Raw genomic sequence first — 16760 nt, 5'->3', positions numbered from 1 at the left:
GGGATGATGAAGGTATTGATGAAGAGATGATGGAGATGATGGTGATGATTATGAAGATGCTGATGGAGGAGAGGATAGCGGTGACGAAGGTGATAATGATAGAGAGGATGGTATTGTGAGGGTGATAATGAGGGTGGGTGAAGGAAAGGAGGGGAGAATGAGATGCCGCTCAGAGCATGTTTGGATAGACCTTAGTGGAGAAGAGGCCATAAAAAGATCAGGGTTTAAAGTCTCGAGGCCACTCCAGTTACTCGCTCATCTTGGCCCTTCCTGGTGTAATGATAAACCCTTTTGGTCTCACAAGCCTGTCCTGTTGCATGTTGAGAAGATAAGGGTGCAAAGGGTTGCCCTGTACTGGAGTGCAGGTTGTTTACTGCTCAAGGACACTCAGTTGAGGCAAATGGCTTGAGTACCCCGTCAAAGCTTTCAGCATCAAAGTGGGGCTGCATCTGTACAAGACAAGGCCATTCTCTGCCTTGCACAGAAATGACACAGGGGCTGGAAAACACCTATGCTGTGTGTAGTGGAATTCATTTATGAAGACCAAGATAGGGTCCAGGTGTATGTGGTCTGGCATGCCTGCTGAATGGAGGGGCAAGTTGATGGCTGTTCACTTACTCGGTTAGCTCTTCCTGCATGCTTACAAAGAACATGGACCCTCTGCTCTCAGGATGAGCTGTGTGACAGATCATCATCTGTGCGGACATTGACTCCAGACACCAGGCATTCTGACAGCAAGCTCAGGAAGGAGGACACTGCCTTGTCCTCATGTGTTTCAGGAATAAGTAATATTGATAGCGAAAGTGTGTCCCAAAGCAAGAGATGCGAACTCAGAGGCTCTCAGCACAGAGGGGAGAAAACATTGTTTCCTATCAGCAGCCCCGAATGCAAACGCCAGGTACAGAGAGCCCAGAGGCTCAGGAACCACAAATGCACAGCAGAGACCGCAAGCAGCGTAAGTGCTAGGAAGTGAAGACCAGAGAGGTCAAGTAGCTGATGCAATGCTGCCTTGCTGGGCTCCTGATAAGCTGGAGTTTGTAGTGAGCACAAGGCTCATGGGGGCTGGGGACACACCCTATGCCTTTGGAATAGAGGGGAGGGACATGGTTTTTCTGCTAATCCCTAGGGCAGGGCACTCCTGTGCCATTTGTACTCCACCCTGAGAATGTGTGAAGGACCTAGGAGGCCAAGCACAGCCAGTTACCAGCCAGCTGCTCTCTGTCGTCATAACGTCTGACCCAGCGCTCTGGTCTCCAATCCATCTACCACTGCCCAAATTCAAAACTGTCCCATACGCCTAGCCAGGAGGAATGGCTATCTCCAGGGCTGTCCAGCAGGTCTACTTGGTCAACAGGAAGGAGCAGTGTGCTGGGAGTCAGCCCTGCCCTCTGAGCAGCTCAGCATCTCAGCATGGGATGAACTTGGTCAAACTACAAACCAGGTCTTTGCTGAACAGGAAGGTTGGGTTGGGTGACCTCCAAGGCACTGCAGTTCAGCCTGACCAGAGGTACTCATTCAGGCTAGGACACATATCCATGACCCTAGGAAGGCAGGTACCTCACAGTGGGCAGGCGGGTGGGGCTGGATTCTGCATCTCCAGCCCCAGCTGGTCCAGGGTCTGCAGAAAGCTTGCTTATGCAAGTCTGGCTGTGTTGGTGCAATGGGATCACTGTAGATTTGCCCAATACCAGAGCAGTTAAATTAGCTGTGGAGCTGGAGCCCATCTCTGCTTCACTTTAAAGATGCCAGGGTTAGGAATCAGCGTTCTAGAATAACAGCCAGGGCACATGTGTGTGGGTGCACATTTGGTCAACTACTTATTTCTTTTGGGAGACGTTTATCTTGGCTCTCAGTCCAGCCTCTTGTTGGCTACCAGGTTAGAACGGCTTCCCCCGTTTCCCCTTCCGTGAGGCTGTTGGGAGGACACAATGGAACTGCTTCTCTATGCCCTGCTCCCTTTGTCTCCAAGGAGAACTCGTGGGTTCAGCCAAGTACAATTCAGTAAGAATTAAAAACTCATGATGGCACCAGGCATGGTGGCACACGCCTTTAATCCCTGCACTTCGAAGGCAGAAGCAGGTGGATTTCCCCGAGTTTAAAGCCAGCCTGGTCTACAAAGTGAATCCGGGACAGACACAGAGAAACCCTGTCTTGAAAAACCAGACCAACCAACCAAATGAGCAAAACCCACCATGGCAGTATCTGCAGTTAACCATGTGGAAAAAAAAAAAAAAAAAAAGAATCAGGCTCCATCCTTACTCCAAGGCATTCACATGCACATGGGGTGTGCGTGTGTGTGTGTGTGTGTGTGTGTGTGTGTGTGTGTGTGTGTGATGAGGCATATGCTCAATGTGTGGGTGAAGATAAGATCCGTCTATAAGGAAGTCAGCTTGCGCAGTCTACTCTACAGCTTATTTTAATCCACTCCTATGAGGCCACTACTATTTTAACACCTACTCCATAGGCAAAGAAGTGAGGTTTAAAGAATCAGGCATCACTGGGTGTGGTGGCGCAGCCTTTAGTCCCAGCACTCAGGAGGCAGAGGCAGGCGGATCTCTGTGAATCCTAGGCCAGCTTGGGCGTCATAGAGAGACCCCCACCTCTCAGCCATTGAGAGGGAGAGGGTTAAGAGGACCAGGAAGTACACACACCATTGGAAATGCCAGGAGAAAGCTGTGTGGGAGAAAGCTCTGGCGTCTGCCTTGAAGGATGTGTAGAGCCCAACCTTGATAAAGTGTTAATGGCGAAGGAGGGGACCATGCACACAAGGCTTGGGGCGGTGACACCCTGCTTCTTCAGGAACCTGGGCGTGATGTGATTTTCCTTGTGGGCTGCGCTGAGAGACTTAGATGTTACCTCTCAGGTAATGGGGATCTCTTGAAAATCCTTGCGCAAAGGAGGCATTTTTTGAAATGGGTTCAGCACGACCCTCAGAATCAACTAGGCAGGGCTCACAGGAACTTGCAGAGAATGAAGTGACAGCCAAAGAGCCTCCACGGGTCTTCACTGTGGTCGTCTGGCTTGGGGTGTTTGAAGGACTCCTAACAGTGGGAGTGGGCTGTCTCTGACTCTTTTGTCTGCGCTCGGGACCCTTTTCCTCCTACTGGTTGCCCCTTCCAGCCTTGATATGAGGGTTTGTGCCTAGTTTTATTGCACCTTGTTATGTCACATTCAGTTGCCCTGCTCTTTTCTGAAGCGAAGTAGAGGAGCAGTGGACCTGGGGGAAAGGGAAGGTGGGGGGGCACTGGGAGGCTGTGGTCGGGATGAATTGTATGAGAGAAAAAATAAGTAATAAAAATTTGAAATGTATATGTATTTAGAAAAGGTTTTAGGGGTCACGGTTTATGGAAGAGAGGGAGCCCCAAGGAGCACAACGGGAGGGAGGAAGCTTCAGCAAGCCGTCCATCTGGAGATGCCTGTGTGCCGGGAAGGGCAAGCAATCAGGCACATGCGGGGAAGGCTCCCTGGCTACACGAAGTGTCCCGAAATGGGGAGCACTTCTGTGCACCTGCCTGCTGATTGCGTTATTATTTTTTTAAGTCAGGCTGAAACAGGGCCACGTGGGTCCAGAGGGCTAGCCGGCAGCATGTGCACGGCCAGCACAGTGCGGATCTGGTCAGTGGGGTGTGGCCCACTCATCGTGGAGAACTTGGCTGAAAGCCCAAGTCCTGGGTTCCTGTGCCAGCTCACAGCTGGCCACCTGCCACACTCCCAAGAGGAGGGTGGAGAGCTGGCCCGGTGGCCCGAGTCCTCCTGGCTCCAGCCTTCCAGCGGGAGCATGTCATCCCGCCTGCCTCCTGCTGCCAAGTTCGCAGGCTCTGTGCGTCAAGCCCAGCGCGAACTCCGGGCCGAAGCCAGTTCCTAGAAGTCAAGTCAGTTTGGGAAAGGGCACTTGCCACTTGCCTGCTACTGGTGACCTTGGTCATGTCCCTTGGCTATTCTGAAACCTAGCCTGGGGCCCTAAACACAGCCCAAATGGGGCTGATCATCCGCCTCTCCCAGCCCCTCCCCCAATCTGCTGCCTCTTCTCAAGGTTTAAGGTTGGATGGAACAAGCCATTTCCTGTGTTAAGGGTTTTGTTACTCCTTGGACTCGGCAGTATTGATACCCAATTAAATATGACCCAAGCATAGTCCAGAGACTCCCACAGCTGCTCCAGGGTGGTGAAAGGCAGGACTGGAGTACAGAGTTCTCACCCAGCCCCAGAGGAGGCTGTGCTGCAGTGGAGACCAGCTGGCCCAGGCCCTGGAACCGAACGGTCCACAGTACCAGCTCTTCCTGGTCCACATAGAGAAGGCAGCAGCAGAGTCTTGCTCGGTCTAACCAACTTCCACATCCTCCTGGTCTCACCCACCTCCCTACGTAGAGACAATCTCTAGCTGGAGTTCAGAGGCCTTGTTTTGTTTTCGGGCTTGTTTTATACTAACCTTCTATTTATGGCCTGGGACAAGGGCTTCCCATGTAAGGCAATGACATTAATGAGACTGAAAAATGTGTTGGGGGTAGCAGGTCTTGGATGAAGGAAAATATTAAGAAATATGTGGCCCGTGGAAACAAGAACGGCCGGTGTCTGGTCTGGGTTCAAAGCGCCCCCTAGCATAGCATGCCCTGGCTCCTATCCGGACAGGAAGGGCGGGTGTCCCACGACACCGGCGGCCAGGGGAGGTCTCCCTGGTGCCCTCTGAGCTGCATCCCTCGGACAAGGTGATTCTGGGCCATTCGTGGCTGCACGTGCGCTGCCCATGTGCCCCTCACGCCAGACGCTCGCAGAAGGAAGTGGCTGCCTGGCTCGGGCTCCCAGCGAACAGAGGTGGTCAAGGAGGGGTGTTTCGCTCACGGCGAGCCTGGAGGGTCAGGAGCGGGTTCCCACGGCCTGGGCTGGCGTGCGGGCGAGTGCGTGCGCAGTGTCAGCCTCCCAGGCCCGTGCCATGCGGCCTTCCGGTCACGGTGCGCGCGGCCGAAGCCTCGGGACAGCCCTCCTCCCCCCGCGGCCCCAGCCCCACGCGCCCGGGCACGCGTAGCCGCAGATTGCCGCGGCCCTGAGACGGGGCGGGGATGGGGTGGGACCTGGCAGCGGTACCCGCCTCTGATTGGACGCTCGTGGCGGGGGCGGGGTGCGGGCGGCGGAGCCCAGACGCCGGCGCTGGGCAGGTGGGCTCAGGACGCAGCGCGCACGAGGGCGCGAGCCAGGCGTGGGGAGCATCATCCGAAGCCCGAGCGTGGGCCCCTAGGGGAGGACTCGGAGACCGTGCTCCCCGCGGGGAACAGCAGTGTTCACCCGCGGGAGAGGACGAGGGAGGAGGCGCCCACCCCAAGAAACTTCTCCTCCCTCAGCAGAGGAGGCTCAGTGCGGAGCGACGTCGGCTTTGGGCGAACTTGGAGCTGCGGATCCTTAAGGCGTCGTTCAAGGTCCCCATCCACACGCGCGCTGAGCGGAGCTAGCGGCGCCTGGCGAGGAGCAAGCAGCGGTCCTCCCTGCGAGGGTCAGCTGCCGGACGGGGAAGGCCGCGGCCCGGCGCGCAGCCCCTCTACCCTGCGCAGGGCCGCTGCCTGGGGGCCAGAGAAGGAGGTAACGTAAGCGGCCAGGCGGGTTCGCAGGCTGGAGACACGCACGGATCGTCGCCTCCAAAGGTCCCCCTGACTCTCCGAGGTCCTCTCCTTCATCCTCGGAGTCGTCCCCTTACCCCTCAGTGCGGAGCCCCAGGCGGGGACACCCCGTATTGGACGTCCCCAGACCTCCGTGCACCTGGCTCAACCGGAGTCCCCCGTGTCGGGGCAGGGCAGGGCCACCGGCGGCGAGCCGGAGCCAGCCCAACGCCCCGGCCCCGCCGAGCCCTCGGAGCCCACTCATGGCTCCCCGGCTCCGCGCGCCTCCTCGCCCGGTCGCGCTCAGTCCAGCTCGGGGCGCCGCGTGCGGGAGGATCCGTACGCAGTGACCCTGGAACCCCCGCAGATGCCCGAAGACTCGCCAGCCGACTCGCCAGCCGGAGGAGCGGCAGGAGATTCCCCGCACCTCCAGGAGCTTCCAGGTAGCCCTCCAAGCCGTGCTCAGGGCCCGGCTCGCTGTTCCCAGGTAAGGGAGACACCCCAAGGGAACGGGCGGGGGCGGGGGGGTAGCTAGGTGGAGGGGCAGTCGGCTCAGCAGAGGAACGCAAGCTGGCTTTACATGATGAGGGAAACTTAAACTGAAACTACTACGTGCTGGGATGCTTTGCCCACGTAGAGAATTAAGCTCAGGAGGTGCCCAGCCTACATCAGGTGGTTGCTAGCCCCTTAGGAAAGAAGGTTTATTGAGCTCTTGTGTGCTCCATTTGTCCCTGGGAGCCTTCTTTTAGATCATGAGCCAGGCCACTGGAGGAAACTGAGACTCAAAGAGACATAACCCCCTCTGCAGGACCTCTCTGGAGGAAGAAAGGCCAGGGGTCCTTTAACTACTTAGAGTCCCCTGAGCTTTGGAGCGTTTCCTTCAAGATTCCCATGCTACAAGGGTTTCCTGTACTCAGCTGGCCGGTGTGTGGGGCCTGTGAACCTCACTCTACTGTCTACCCCTGCCACCAGTTCGGGGAGAATGAGGAAGGGTATTTATTGCTCAGGACCTCCTGGGAGCTAGGACAGGGCCTGGAGCAATGGCCTGCTTTGGAGCCTCTGATTCAGGTCCCCCTAAGCCTCAGAGGGACAAGGTGGGATCCCCACAAGTCGTCTGCTGGACTGGGAGCAGCCAGGTGGCCCACAGCTGCTCAGAGAGACGCTCCCCCCAACAAAAGAGCCCTGTATTGGAAAGGCTTCTGGATGCCTGGCCGTGCTGTGTTTGTTTCTACCTGATGTTTAACAGAGGAGTAAACTGAGTGAGCAGACCAGATCACTGAGTTTTTGGGCTGGCACAAGCAGAACGGGTTATCCAGAAGCGTATGCTCCTGCTCTCTGCCCTCCTGAGCTCCCCAGGATGGAAAGGGTGGCTTTACACCACCTTGGGACCCCCCAGAGTGTGGGGGAAGAGTCATGACTACAGCTATGTCCTAAGAGGCTTGGCATGAACAAACGGGGTGTCATGGTGAACTTGGCTCTGGGGTGCTCCCAAGGAACTGACCAGACTCTCTTCTGGTTGTCCTTACCCATCTGGACCTGCCCAGCTTCCGTCAAGCACGGTGGCAGACACAGGGAAGAAGGTGAATGCCCACAGTTGCACTGCCTGGGAGCTGCCTGGCAGGGTATGCAGAGAGTCCTGGGCAGGGTGCCCACCCCAGCTGCCTGGAGGCAGAGAGGAAAAGGGGCTCTAACAGGAATCACAGGGTCACTCCCTGCCCAGTGCCGGGTGGGCATCACTGAGTCAGAGCTGCTTGGAGAAGACTCCAGTTTGAGCCGCTAGAGGGGTGGTAGGGCCTTTTTGTAGAGGTGAGAGGTCAGGTTTGATGGTCTGCTTGTAATCCCAGCCAGACATCTGCTGTGTGGATTCAGGGCAGCGACTCAACCTTTCTGAGAACCAGAGTCCCCATTTGTCCTGGGAGAACTTCTCATGGGAATAAGGCAGTCCCCTGCATGTCAAATGTCCCTGGGGACAGCCCTACTCCTGTCTTTGAAGGTGCCTCCCACCACTCTGGTTACATGCAGATTCCTCTTCTTAAATTCCTTTCCCCACTTCTCTAGGCCACCAGGATTGGCTCTGGGCAGGGAGGGCCTGCCTGTGCTGTCTGTTCTACACTTTAAGGGCCGCCTCCCATCATGTATGTGTTTCTCTGCTCAGATCACTGTGGGCTGAGGCAGCTGCCCACTGGCAGTTCTTAAGGGTGCTGGAGTTCTGATCCTAAGGCCCTTGTGTCCCCTATTGAATGCAAACCTAGAGCTGGCTGTGAGTCCTTGCTTTGGGGTTGCAGCACTATGCACACAGAAGGTGCTCAATAAATGATCTGTGAATGAGAGAAATTTCAGATGACTTTGCCACCAGGCTCGCCCAACACTCTGACTCCCCTTTTCCTACCCCTTCTCTGGGGTTTAGAATCTGTCTGTCCCCACTGTGGGGCCAGCCAGGCTGGGAACAGAGCGAGATGGGCAGGCAGCAGGGGAGACTCTGCCCACAGGGCCTTAGGGCTTCCCCCAGCATCTCCTGTGTCGGTGGAGCCATAGAGGCCCGTCACCAGGCTTCCAGGTATGTGGGTTTCTCGCACAGCCCCACATGCCTGAAGCCATGTGCTAAGACTAGCTCTGTCAGATGAGAAAGCCTTGAGGTCTTCTGTCTCCGCCCCTTTCTGATCCCCTGTCTCTTATTTCTAACTCCCTGCTGCACCCCTCCCTTCATGCTTCCTCTCTCTGACTCCCTCCTCCTCTTTTTCTCCTCCTTCATTCCTCCTCTTTCTCATTCCCTGCATCCTCTCTGACTCCCAGCCTTGTTTCTCAGACTCCGTCCTCTCAGTCATTGTGTGTTGGGAGGTCAGGGCTAGCTGCAGGAGCAAGGAGGCAGACTGTATCCCCAAGGCCTGCTGGCTCACTTCCTGTCCCCCATCTAGCGAGAGGTGATCGTCAGCAGCTCTCCTTCATGAAAAGACTGGGTGGGTGCCTCTGGGAAACTAAGCCACACTTGGGGGCCTTCAGTAGGACTGAGGGGTGTTTTTTTCCCAGCACAGCCAGGGGCCAGGCAGGGAGACTGGGTGAAGGAAGAAGGTCTTACAGTCAAAGTGGGGTTGGGGGCAAGGGAGTTGAGAGGGTTAGCTGAGCCTGATGGCAGAATCATCTGCAGTTTCTCTCACTTACGGATCATTTATTGAGCACCTTTTGTACACAGTGCTGCAGCCCCAAATCACAGACTCAAAGCCTGCTTTCAGTGGAGGACATAGGGCCTTAGGATCGGAACTCCAGCACCCTTAAGAACTGCCAGTGGGCAGGTGCCTCAGCCCACAGTGATCTGGGCAGAGAATCACACATATGATGGGAGGCGGCCCTCAAAGCACAGAACAGACAGCACAGGCAGGCCCTCCCTCCCAGCATCTCGACCTCTCTGTGTCAGTGGCCTCCTTGTCTACCCTCTGGGTCATTGAAGGATGGAGCAGGCGTACGCCTGGCGCTCACAGCGCTGCGATATATATTAGCTGCAAAATAAATGTCAGGAGTGTTATTGTTCTATACTTAGCCCACACTTGGCATGCTCCTGGGCTTGGCCCAGGAATGATGGCTCTGGTGCCAGGCCTGGGGTCCGCAGCGTGCTGAGCTGGCCTGTTGTGTGTGTCTGTGCCGTTTGTTCTTGGAGGTTATGTTGCGGGCTGGGAGCTGGGAGCACTTACACTGTGGAAATTGACAAAGGGTACCACGCAGGGCCTTTAGGAAAGGTACAGGGCCTCAAGCAGGCAGGCCTGAGGAGCATGAGTGCATGCCTGGAGACTTGCACCCAGGAGGAGGCAACTTAGCCCGAGGGGCCATCTCAGACCCTGGTCCCATAGTCAGATAATGACATTGGAAAAATGGCTGGGGTATACAGATGTGCAGCACCTTTGGGCAGCAGAGCTTGCGCGGAACAGATAAGTTTCACGAAGACACCTCTTGTACTGGGAGGCACTGCCTACTTGCCTCCTGAAAGTGTGTGGTTTGGGCAGTGTCCAGCCTGCACAACTTGCAGCGGCCCGCCAGGAGCACCAGTGTTTCGGCAGGCCCAGCCGTCCTTTGTGTGTGTGCGGACGGTGACGAGAGGAGCCTTTAAAGAGGGGGCATTTGGGTTGGGCTCTGCAATGAGAGGAGAAGGGTATTCTGGGAGAAGCTGATGGTAGCAAAGGTGTGGACGCATAGCTCAGACTGACCTGGGCCTGAGGGACCCTAAGGTGACAGCAGACGAAGGGGGCTGGGGCCGGCCCCTGTTAGAGCCCCTGTGTACGTCCACCAGGGATCTAGAGCCTGAGTCTCAGTCTTTCTCTCTCACCTTTTCTATGAGGCTAAGAAGTTCCCTTAGAAAGTTTTGGGTGTCCCTCCAAACCCCAGAACCCCAGTCCTTGGAGTCATGAACCTTGATTCCCTTTTTCCCTCACTCAAACTCAGGTTGCCCAGAGGCAAAAGTTACTGAAGCCAGTGGTGGGCCATGTGTGAGGTAGAGCCTGCCTTGATGCAAACCTTGGGTCCAGGGTGTACACTGGGAGATAACTAGTGGGTTGGTAGGGAAGTGGTCTGGACTGTCTTTCTTTCCTGTTAGAGCTGCAGAGCCTTAGTTTAAGAAATGCATGCTGGCGGGCATGGTGACACATGACTTTAATCCCATCACTCAGGGAGGCAGAGGCAGGTGGATCTCTGTGAGTTCCCTGCTAGTCTGGTCTACAAAGTGAGTCCAGGACAGCCAAGGCTACACAGAGAAACCCTGTCTCAACGCCCCCCTTTCCCCCTTGTACACAAAAGGAAAGAAGTGCAGGCTGAAATCTGAGCCTTCCAGGAAGTTGGGAAGTAGAGTATGGCTCTAAAAGAAGGCTGCCCCCTAGTGGTAGTGACTGCTTTGGGAATTTCACCTGTGTGGAGCCCTGGCCATAGTTGAGTTCACTGGGAAAGTGAGACTCAGAGGTGAAGCTTCCTTTGCCAGTGAATAGCAAGGCTGTGACCCTGTGGTTGGCCCTATGCTCAAGAGTGTGAGCATGGATAAGTGAGCAAGTTGAGAAAAGGAATAAAGAGATCAGAGTTCATGAATGAATGAATGAGGGAGTGTTTTCAACTTTGAGGAGAGACCTAGACAGTGGTCCCAGAGGGGAGGCCAAGGCCACATTCCCCTGACTCCTGCCTCCTTGCTCCTGTTGCAGCCCCGAGCCATGATGAAGACCTTGTCCAGTGGGAACTGCACACTCAACGTGCCCGCCAAGAACTCCTACCGCATGGTGGTGCTGGGTGCCTCCCGAGTGGGCAAGAGCTCCATCGTGTCCCGCTTCCTCAATGGCCGCTTCGAGGACCAGTACACGCCCACCATTGAGGACTTTCATCGCAAGGTGTACAACATCCATGGGGACATGTACCAGCTGGACATCCTGGACACCTCTGGCAACCACCCGTTCCCTGCCATGCGCCGGCTGTCCATCCTCACAGGTGAGGTGACGGGGTAGGACAGCTGTCCAGCACTCCTGGTCCTCTATGGGAGGTGGAGGAGGCTGTGTTTAGAGCAGTTGCTTTTTTTGCCAGATGAGTGATGGTGGGGCTCTAGTACTGTATCCAGATGCTGGATCTGTCCTTATGGCTTTCCCACAGCTTAGGCCCTCAGTGATTGACACTAGCAGCCACGGGCACATGTTTAATCTTTACAACTAGCCATTTTACAAGGGGAAACTGAGGCAGAGAAAGTGTGTCTTCATCCAGGGGGAAGCACAGCTCATGATTGCTTTGAGGGACCTTCCCTATAGTCTGTCTGCCCTGCTAGGAGCAGCGTCTGAAGAAGGGCAGGATTGTGGGCTCCTGAGGCCATCTGGCGACATGGCACTGGCTGTCATGGTTGTTCCTTCAAGCCCGTCTTAGTTGATCCATGTCTTTCGTGTGACCACTGTGGGATGCAGCCATGCCCTCAGCTATCCCTGGACAGAGATAGGAGAAAACAACTCCCAAGGATTGGGGAGACGACTCAGTCAGGAAGATGTTTGCTGTTCAAGAACAAGGACCAGCATTTGATCCCCAGGACCCCCACCAAAAGCTGGGTACCCTGGGAGCATCTGTGATCCCAGCACCAAGGAGGCATAGACAGGAGGGTCTCTGGGGCTCACTGGCCAGAGGACCCAGCCTCATAGGCAGTTTCTAGATCCATGAAAGATATAACAGACAAGGTTGGTGGCGCGACAGGAGTAACATGTCATGTTGGCCAGGACGTACACATGCGCACACAAACACAACATGAGAATTCAAGACACTTCCACATCGAGACACTCCCACCCGTAACCCCACAGGCTGCCCCCTTTTTTCCTGCTCATGGGCTATTTTAGAGACCCATGGCAGGCTCCCTCCTCATCATGAGACTCCCTCTTTAAGGTCACCCTTTCTGTTCCATGCTGCTCATGGGACCCCCCCACCACCTCCACCCCAGATTCTGAGAGGGAGCATCTTGTTTAAGGAATCCACGGTGGACCTGGGTTCAAATCCTGACCCCTCTCTGTAGCATAGTGTTGCCATGTCACTGTCTCTGTGACCATGCTTCCCATGTGGCTGTGAGGGCAGGAGGGTGTAGGGCAGCTTCCCACAAAAGGTAAGTGCCGTGTGGGAGAGCTCTTCCGATTTGGGAGGGGATTGGATGCACACTGGTAGAAATATGCATACTTCAGTGTTAATTTTTCAGTTCTACAATCAATACCAGGACAAACTTTCCATTAAGCAATGCTTATTGGGCACGTATCCCCATCCCAGGCCTCTGACTTGTAGGTGGCCACCAGTCCCTGGCCAGCACCAGTGCGTTGACCTTCACTTTGTGCATCTGAAGGCACGTGCTTAGATCTTTCCCCTGTGTGCTGCATTCCAGACACATCTGTCTGTTGCTTTGATTGCTCACCAGTCCAGGCCAGGCCTCATTTTCCAGCCTAGTGCTGGGCAGAAGAGATACTCAGGGCTGCTCATTGCTGCCAGCTTTTCCTACAGCTGCTGGCCGGCCAGCAAGGCTCTGATGCCTGGCATTTGAAGTCTCAAATTTGAAGCCTTGGAGGCTGCGAGTTCTCAGGGGCAAGGATTAGTCTAATGGGTCAGAGTGAAACTTGGCAGCAGGAGCCCGAACAGTTGTTGGGCAGCCGAGGGCCTGCGCGTACTGACCTGTGTTCATTACCCTGGCCCTTCACCTAAGTGAGGACCATTGTGCATAGGCCCCAGGGGACAGGTGGATTGGCTAGAATGGAGTGTTGTGCTTCCGAGCCCTATCTCCTAGTTCATGCTGGTGTGTGTCACTTTAGGGACAAATATGCTTGTAGTGGCCAGAGAGGTGTCTGGACTCTATAAGCTGTGAGACTTGGCTGAACCCAATGTAGGGGCTATCTGCAAATCAGGAACCTTAGACCCACACTGAGGGGCTGTAAAAGCTGAGGGGAAAGTGAGAAGGGTCTTGGAGGATGAAATTTTTTTCTCTGGTGATTGGCTTGGGACTGCGGCTGGAGGCCCTTCCAAGGTGTGCCCTAATCACTGTGTCAGACTCAAGGCCCCACTAGTGTGTTAAAGGGGAAGCAGTGTGGGACACGATCTTGTACTTATCCCGTGGTTCATCTTGGAGTCAGAGAGCACATCCTGTGTGCCAGGCACGGGCCAGGTGAGTACCAGGTCAGATTGCAGCTTTGGCCTAGCCATATTCGAGTTGTGTGAGCTTGGGCAGGTTGCCTGCCTTTTCAGGGCCTTAGTGGGCTCACCCATAACAGGAAAGTAATAAAATCCTCCCTATGGAGGTATGGTGAGGTGCCAAGGAAGCAGCAGGTGTGCCCGATGCTCTGTTCCCAGCAGGTGCCTGTTCTCGTGAGCGTTATTGGTGCATGCCACCCTGCATGCGTTAGCTCTAATCACCCTCCTGCAAGGCAGCTTAAATTCACATGCTGTGAGAGGGGAAATTGAGGCACTCAGAGATTACATGGAGCCCTCAAGCTTACAGTTACTGAGTTGAGGTAAGAGGCAAACCTAGGCCCCTCTCACCAATGTCTTCCACCATGCAGTGACACCAGTCCATGCTGAATTCCTACTGTGGAGCAAGGTACTGGTCCAGGCTTCGGGAGTGTGGCCGGGTAAGGCCAGTCATACCTCCATGGAGAACAGGAGTTCTCCAAGAGCTACTGTGCAACCCCCTGGGGTGACTGAGCCCTCCACAGTCCTGTAAGGGAACAGGAAGGGGACAGACCACATCTGGGTCCAGCTGGTATGCCTCACTTTACCTACAAGCCCCTCTGAGCCTTGGCTCCCTTTTCTGGTAAGTAGGGCCAGTGACAGCAGATGCCCTGAGGAGCCTCCAGGTCAGGGTGTACAGGGTTCCCAGGTGGCAGTGGATGGGACCCGTGCAAAGTGGGGTACCAGGCCGTCCTGTCACTTATTAACTTGCCTCATTCCCTCCACAGGAGATGTCTTCATCTTGGTGTTCAGCTTGGACAGCCGGGAGTCCTTTGACGAGGTCAAGCGCCTCCAGAAACAGATCCTGGAGGTCAAGTCCTGCCTGAAGAATAAGACCAAGGAGGCAGCAGAGCTGCCCATGGTGATCTGTGGGAACAAGAATGACCACAGTGAGCTCTGCCGCCAGGTCCCTGCCATGGAGGCAGAGCTGCTGGTGTCTGGTGATGAGAACTGTGCCTACTTCGAAGTGTCAGCAAAGAAGAACACGAACGTGAACGAGATGTTCTATGTGCTGTTCAGCATGGCCAAGCTGCCGCACGAGATGAGCCCCGCGCTGCACCATAAGATCTCTGTGCAGTACGGCGAGGCCTTCCACCCCCGGCCCTTCTGCATGCGCCGCACCAAGGTCGCGGGTGCCTACGGCATGGTCTCACCCTTCGCCCGCCGCCCCAGTGTCAACAGTGACCTCAAGTACATCAAGGCCAAGGTCCTACGGGAGGGCCAGGCCCGAGAGAGGGACAAATGCAGCATCCAGTGAGAGTCAGGGACATTAGGGAGGGGCTTGGGCAGTGCCTTAAGGGAGGTGGTTGAGGGTTCCTACTGCCCACCTCCCGCAGGGGGCCATAGGTGTGTACACTGCCCGTTCTGATTGCTAGCCACCTCCTGTGAGTTCTTATGTCTGCGGTTTCTTTGTGGGAGGACAGAGACACGTTTGGGGACATGTCGACACTCATGCCGAGACAAGCTTTCAGTGTCCTAAGAGTGGGAGGAATGCAGAAAGGCCGGAGTCCTGCGTCAAAGCAAGCTGCTCAGTCCAAGTCACAGGATGAGAACATCTTAGCCAGATGTCCCAGCCAGATTCCCTGGTGGCCTCTGCTCCCTCTGTGTGGACCAGCCTGGTCTCTATGTCCCTGGAGAAACCATCCCCTGGGCCCCTGGGTCTTCAACTCCTGCCTTCTGGCCCAGCTGTGTATATCCACCCCTCAACTTAGCTCCTGGTCACTTGGACATTGAGCAGAGAGAGAGAGAGGAGAGAGAGTTAGTGTTTGTGTGTGTGTGAGTGTGTGTGTGAGAGAGAGTGAGAGATGACATGGTTGTGTCTCTCAGACCACTGCCTCCTGGCTCCACTCCCAGGCTCCTCCATATGACATTGCTCTTTGTTTTGAAGCTGTTTCCTGTTCTGTTTTGAGTAGACATGCAGTCTTGTTCTGTAAGAGCCCAGTGACTTGTCTTTGACCAGGCTTCCCAATTCAGATCCATTGCTTTAGCTGGGGTCCCCTTCTTCCCTGCTCCCAGGCAGGCTGTACAGCTGGGTCCTGCCCTGTGTTCAGCAGCTTATAAAATGAGCCTAAGCACCAGAGTCACAGCCAGGGTGCCTCAACTGCCCTCAGGAGAGGATGAAGGCCTTGGAGAAAGTGACTCTTTAAAGCCCTCCACATTCCTATCTAATTCTGGACAGAGCTCTCTCTAGGCAGAGCACCTTTCTTCTGCTGTGGTTCCTTAAGCAACAGCCGAACACCTAACTGGATACTGGGTCCCTTGTGTGCTAGGCAGCAGAGCGAAGGGTCCTGTCTGCTCCCGCCTCTGCCCACCCATAGTGCACCTTATGTACACACAGCAGTTGGAGGAAGTGGAGCAGCTGAGAGCCAGAGCAATTCCAGGATAGGTTGGAAAGAAGACTCATGGCGGGTCTTTTCCTAGTGCTCAGGCTGTGCTAGGTACTTCTCTCCCCAACACAGGAGTGGGGGTGAAAACCGAAGCCCCTGTTCACCAACTCTTAGTACATTTATTTGTGCTTTAGTCTTCTTAGTTCGAGATGGCAGTCAAGGCTCCTGCTGCCAAGCCTTTCAGCCTGAGTTTGATCCCTGGGACCCAGGTAGTGGAAGGAGAGAACTAACTCTTGTAAGTCATCCTTTGATCTCCACACATGCATCATGGTGGCACACAACAGATCACACACTATAAGCTGGGCCAGCCGTGGGCCTTTCGCACACCCATGTTGTGCTCCTAGAGTTCCCAGTGGCAGGGATTTGGACCACGTTACACATCCTTCCCCCAGAAGTGATCACTGAGGCTCTCCATGGATGCTGTGTACATTGTCGTCCTTAATGCACCTCAGATCCAGCTCCGCACACCAAGCCCAGGCCCTGACTGGATACTCACCTCGACACCTGCTGCCAGCACACCTGCTTCAGCACCTGTTGTCCTGCAGTGACCCCAGCGCCAACCCGAGTATACCAGCTACGCGTCCAGGCAGGTGTATGGCCTAGTCCCATCCAGTCAAGCTCCGCTGCCTAAGCCTCTGTGTACACTATCAATTAAAGTTGGTTTGTTAGCAGCTGTGCCCTTGATATCTGTTTCCTGTATTTCGTAGGAGGGGCCTCTCTCTTGGCTGGCCAAGGTCCCCATGCATACAACAGTGTCTTCGAGTTCAAATTTTGGAGGATGAAACCCAGCTAAGGAGATTGGGCCCTCAGTGGGCATTAACAGTTTCTCCAGCGATGAGTGAGCAGTGTGTGCAAAGAGTTTCGATGATCAAGACTGATTGAGGAGCCAGGCATTGTGGCATATGTCTATTGTCCTGGCTACTTAAGAGGCTGTGGCAGAAGGATTGCTAGAGTGACCAGCCTGGCAATATGAGTCTATTGCCCCTAAATAATAAAAAAGATGGGGTTACTCCAGATCTCTGTTGGGGCCAGAGATGCCGCTCAACACAGGACAGACACTTCCTAGGGTAAGCAGCTTGGGCGGGGCCA

General features: G+C 55.1%; 1 protein-coding gene across 1 annotated transcript; it reads left to right on the top strand.

The window, feature by feature from the left end:
- Positions 1-5647: 5647 nt before the first annotated feature.
- Rasd2 (RASD family member 2) lies at positions 5648-16346 on the top strand. Its single transcript, XM_055609113.1, has 3 exons — positions 5648-6073; positions 10761-11040; positions 14013-16346. The coding sequence occupies exons 1-3, from the start codon at positions 5954-5956 to the stop codon at positions 14540-14542; spliced, it is 930 nt and encodes a 309-aa protein (XP_055465088.1). The 5' UTR covers positions 5648-5953; the 3' UTR covers positions 14543-16346.
- The last annotated feature ends 414 nt before the right edge of the window (positions 16347-16760 follow it).

Source organism: Psammomys obesus, unplaced genomic scaffold (genome assembly GCF_907164565.1).
Source record: "Psammomys obesus unplaced genomic scaffold, mPsaObe1.curated_primary_1811, whole genome shotgun sequence".
NCBI classification, from domain to species: Eukaryota; Metazoa; Chordata; class Mammalia; order Rodentia; family Muridae; genus Psammomys; species Psammomys obesus.
The sequence above is the reverse complement of the archived record's forward strand: the minus strand, read 5'-3'. Positions and strand labels throughout refer to the sequence as shown.

Coding starts and splice junctions, on each gene's coding strand:
- Rasd2 (XM_055609113.1), top strand. CDS start 5,954: ATGCCCGAAGACTCGCCAGCCGACTCGCCAGCCGGAGGAGCGGCAGGA. Junction 6,074..10,760: donor GCCCGGCTCGCTGTTCCCAG/GTAAGGGAGACA, acceptor CTCCTGTTGCAG/CCCCGAGCCATGATGAAGAC. Junction 11,041..14,012: donor CCGGCTGTCCATCCTCACAG/GTGAGGTGACGG, acceptor TTCCCTCCACAG/GAGATGTCTTCATCTTGGTG.